The sequence below is a fragment of the Diaphorina citri genome, unplaced genomic scaffold (genome assembly GCF_000475195.1).
Source record: "Diaphorina citri unplaced genomic scaffold, Diaci psyllid genome assembly version 1.1 scaffold6760, whole genome shotgun sequence".
Classification (NCBI taxonomy): Eukaryota; Metazoa; Arthropoda; class Insecta; order Hemiptera; family Psyllidae; genus Diaphorina; species Diaphorina citri.
Genome location: NW_007384136.1, coordinates 9,736 through 14,215, shown reverse-complemented (window position 1 = coordinate 14,215; position 4,480 = coordinate 9,736). Strand labels below are relative to the sequence as shown.

At 37.6% G+C, this 4,480-nt stretch overlaps 1 protein-coding gene across 1 annotated transcript in view; it reads right to left on the bottom strand.

The window, feature by feature from the left end:
• Window positions 1-2,914: 2,914 nt before the first annotated feature.
• Window positions 2,915-4,480, bottom strand: part of LOC113472646 — an 11,295-nt gene continuing 9,729 nt past the window's right edge. Inside the window, exon 2 of the mRNA XM_026832439.1 lies at window positions 2,915-3,508. Coding sequence (XP_026688240.1) covers window positions 3,396-3,508 — 113 coding nt within the window. The 3' untranslated portion in view covers window positions 2,915-3,395. The remainder of the gene's footprint in view (window positions 3,509-4,480) is intronic.

Here is a 4,480-nt window from a genome sequence, read left to right as displayed (position 1 = left end):
ATTTTTTCTGCTGTATGTAAATATTTTGATGTTTTACAATGGGTTCGCCCGTAAATATACGATTATATTATATTATATTATAATGTAGGTACCTACATGAAAATCATTTTTCATATTTTTATTTATTTATTTTTCAACTTAAACTATAAAATTATGAAAAAAGTAACTATGGCTATCCATAAAATATTTTTAAATGATAAAATTATGTACAAAAAAAAAAAGACAGCAGTGGGATTCGAACCCCCACCCCATCCGCTCATCAGTTAGTCAAAGATCACACTCCTTGCCACTCGGACACTCCGACTTCTGTGTCTACGAAGCACAAAACTTCCTAATTAATCAACTCGAGCGATAATTTAGAATTTTTCCCCTAAAAATCACTCTTTTATCAAATTTAAGGCTGAAGGGACCCTTTGGGGGCCTTGAAAATATGAAAAGGCACACCTACCACTCACGAGAAAAAAAATGAGCCATCAACCATCAAAATCGGTCCAGTGGTTTAGGCTGTAGAGCGGTCAACGTCAAAGAAGAAGCGGAAGCAGAAGCAGAAGCAGCAGCAGCAGCAGAAAATGATGAAAAATTTGACGTTTTTCAAAGGGGGGGGGGGGGGGGGGGTCCTGCAGTGCTCCATTGCTCCCCTATGTACATATGTGGCCCGCAAAGTACCTTCCAATGTAGCATGTGGCCCGCATACACATGGAAGTTGGAATGCCCTGCCCTAGACAACGAAACATGCACAGTCATAACACCAGACATATTAATGATATCAGGCCTGAATTCACACGATTAACTAAAAACCAATGCGGTACAAAGTACTGGTGTGTTAAGTTTTACAATAAACTACCTGGTCTCATTAAGAAAGAACGCCAATTCGGTCCCATGACCTTTTTTCTTAATGTCTAATACCATACGCATGGAATCAAACCCCAGACTAGTACATTTCACGTTCGAGATGACCTTCTCTAAGTCATCCATAGTAACATGTGACCAATACAATGACCTATCAATACAGGTAGGTATAAACTCATCATTACGTAATGTTAAGAAAAACTTTCAAACCCTTTGTCACATGCTGTTGAGGTTTTTCAATTTGATTTTAGATACTGGTATTGTACCTCCTGACTTGAAAATTTCACTTGTTACGCCCCTACATAAAAAAGGTCCGAAAAATGATGTAAAGATGTACAGGCCTATAGGAAATGTGCCAGCATTGGCTAAAATTCTAGAAAAGCTAATTAATAACCCTCCACAAAAAAGTACTGATAAAAAAAAGACGTCAATGTGGGACCTCCCTTCTACATTAGCTCTTCTAAAGAAAATAATAATTTTCCATCACTCCTACACCAATTACCTTGCTGTTGAACCATTGATCCCGGATTACGAAACCTAGATCTTGACCGCACTACACTGATGAAAATTACAAAACAATAATTGTTAATAATTAACATTATTATCTTCCATTAGTGTACTGCGGTCAAGATCTAGGTTTCGTAATCCGGGATCAATGGTTCAACAGCAAGGTAATTGATGTAGGAGTGATGGAAAATTATTATTTTCTTTAGAAGAGCTAATGTAGAAGGGAGGTCCCACATTGACGTCTTTTTTTTATATCAGTACTTTTTTGTGGAGGGTAACTCTTGACGTTAATTTTTTAACACGAAGTGTTTTTTTGGGGGGATATCACTATTTTTTGCTGTAAGTACTTACCCATCTAAGTTCATAGACATTTAGAAAAATAAATGAACCTAATTTTTAAATAGGTACCCACGTAGTTGCTTCAGAAGTAAGCTTAGCATATTCAGTATTTAGGTAGGTACCTATGTATCAACTCAGATTTCAGAGTCTTGAATAGGTTGATAATAAATATAATTCATGAAGCGGTCAAACTTTCTTGACTTGGCGCGAGGGAGCGCTACCGCGCTCCTTAATAGGTAGTTAATACATGATATGTATATCAAAGTTTTGACTCACTTGGGAATTGAACCAGGATATTCCTCTTTCAAAGGCGATTTCAATTGAGAAAATAGGTAAGAGATTAAGGTAGAAGTTATACACAGGGCTAAGTTTTAGGTTAGGCTAAGCTTGAAAAATAGAAAGAAAAAATTCGAAAGATATAACTACCTATTTATTTTTTTTTTCTTCTTCTTCTTCTTCTATTTTTCAAGCTTAGACTATCCTAGACACAATACATCCCATTTATGGGTTCTATTAACCCAGGCAATTGGGCGTGCTACGTTACTATTGTAGCAGTTGTTTCATTGCTACAAAAGCACTAAATAAAAACGGCTGTGAAACACTCACCTTTGGTATGTAGGTATGTACCTAGTACCTACGAAGAAAATAATTATCTGACGTGCTCAGCGCCTCAGCACACTATCAAAAGAAAAAACAACTTTAAATTGGCCAGTAACTTAATCGGAAATCAAGGCTGTCTTTCTCCTATCCTGTCTTCCTTCCTTCTTTCATTACTTCCTTTTTTTTCTTAGTCCAAACACTTATGGACTGGGGGGGGGATGCTCCAAATTTTCGAAGTCTGCAACTTCCAGTCTCTTCTCATACAGCTTCTTGACAGCCCAAGTTTCTGCCCCATTTATCATAGCTGGTCTCACCACTGTTCTATACACTTTTCCTTTCATCTTCAAACTCATTCTCTCCTTTCATCTTCAAACTCATTCTCTTATCACATAGTACACCCGTCATTTTCTTCCAGTTCATCCAAGCAGCACTAACTCTATGGGCAATCTCGCAATCCAGCTCTCCTTCCTTATCCACCACTGATAACCTACTTTCCTGGATACAAATAATTTTGGGATGAAATAGTTGAATTAATAATTTAAATTCAGCAAATTTGCTGTAAAATCCATTACAATTCCATTGTAAAATGAGATTATTAATATTATCATTACAAGAATCAGTCATAAGGAATAGTTGGGAGAGTATTAACAAGGGTACAAATTGTATAAATAAAAGATTACAAAGGAAAAAACAAATGGAAATTACAAATAAGGTAAGGAGAAGGTATGAAATAAGAAAAGAAAATATATAAAGGAACAAATAAATATATAAAAAGGTAAGGTATATAAAGAAAGAAGAAAAAAAAAAGGAAATAAAAGCCTAATGGTTCATGGCATTAACCTCTGCACTGGTAGAAAGAGACGAGGTAGCATGAACATTTTGGTCATACGCAGTATCCATATTAAAGTCAGAAGATTGAGATTGAGAAAAATGTAGAGTGGGTAATTTGAACTTATTGGCAACTTGGGCATAAGAATGATCAGCAGGATGAGGTGTATCCGGAGTGATGACAGGAGAAGGGTCGATAGGTTTGGGATTGGGATTAAGGCACACCCCATTGGCACCTGAGGATTGATCATACGAGAATAACTGTTTCTTCATTAGAGGGGAGTTGAAATCAAACAATTCACTTTTACGTGAATCCTGAACTCCTTTTCTTGGCTTAGCACTAGGAGCAGGAATTCTTCTCTTGAAAGAAGCAAAGGAGTAGCGGGTTTACTGTCCAGGGGTGAGGAGGAAAGGGGAATGACAAGTGCAGGGATGGTGGAGGGTAGGTCATTCATAGGAGTAAGGGCAGGGAATTCGGTCAGACTTTTCTTGACATGAGAAGAAAAGGATTTGGAGTTGTTCTAGGGACATAAGATGGCCGCCTCTTGAAAGCATAGAGGTTGGGCCAGCATCAGTTTCTTAATCTTGGACTGTCTAGGGTCTTGTAGTCCCATGGGAATACGTGGTGATAGTTGTGCCAGCCTGAGGGGAAAACAGAGTTGAGATTACCAACAAAATGAAGATATCCCAGGTTTTGAATTTGATACATCTATTTGTTTAGAAAGCGGTAGGTAATATTGGACTGTCTAGAAAATTCAGGGCACAGGTTCTTTGAAGTGGCACTATGGCCACCTTGACAATGAAAACATTTCTTGGCTGAAGTACATTGGTGTTCTTCGTTGACTGTCTAGAAAATTCAGGGCACAGGTTCTTTGAAGTGGCACTATGGCCACCTTGACAATGAAAACATTTCTTGGCTGAAGTACATTAGTGTTCTTCGTTAGAAGACAAAGTGCATGAACAGTCTCTGCACTTGGCATCATTTCTTGTGCATTTGGAATTAGTGTGGCCATATTGCAGGTACTTAAAGCACTGGATGACTGGCTGCATATAGGCTTCCAGTTCACCCCTGACATGAAAGAGGTACACATAGGAAGGTATAGATTGACCTGCAATTCTCAATTTGATTGTGTTACTACTGTTACTAGGAACATATTTGGCAGAAGAATTCTCCACATTAACTTTCCTATTCAAGCGGTAGATTTCTACTATTTTGAAGTTCTTACCATCAATATTGTCAAGGATTTCTTCATTGGTAAAGTCTACATCAACATCTCTTAAGATGGCATAGTTGTATAGATATGTAGCAGGAATGTACACCTTGTACAAATTGTGAGTAGCAAGTTCTGTAACCAGC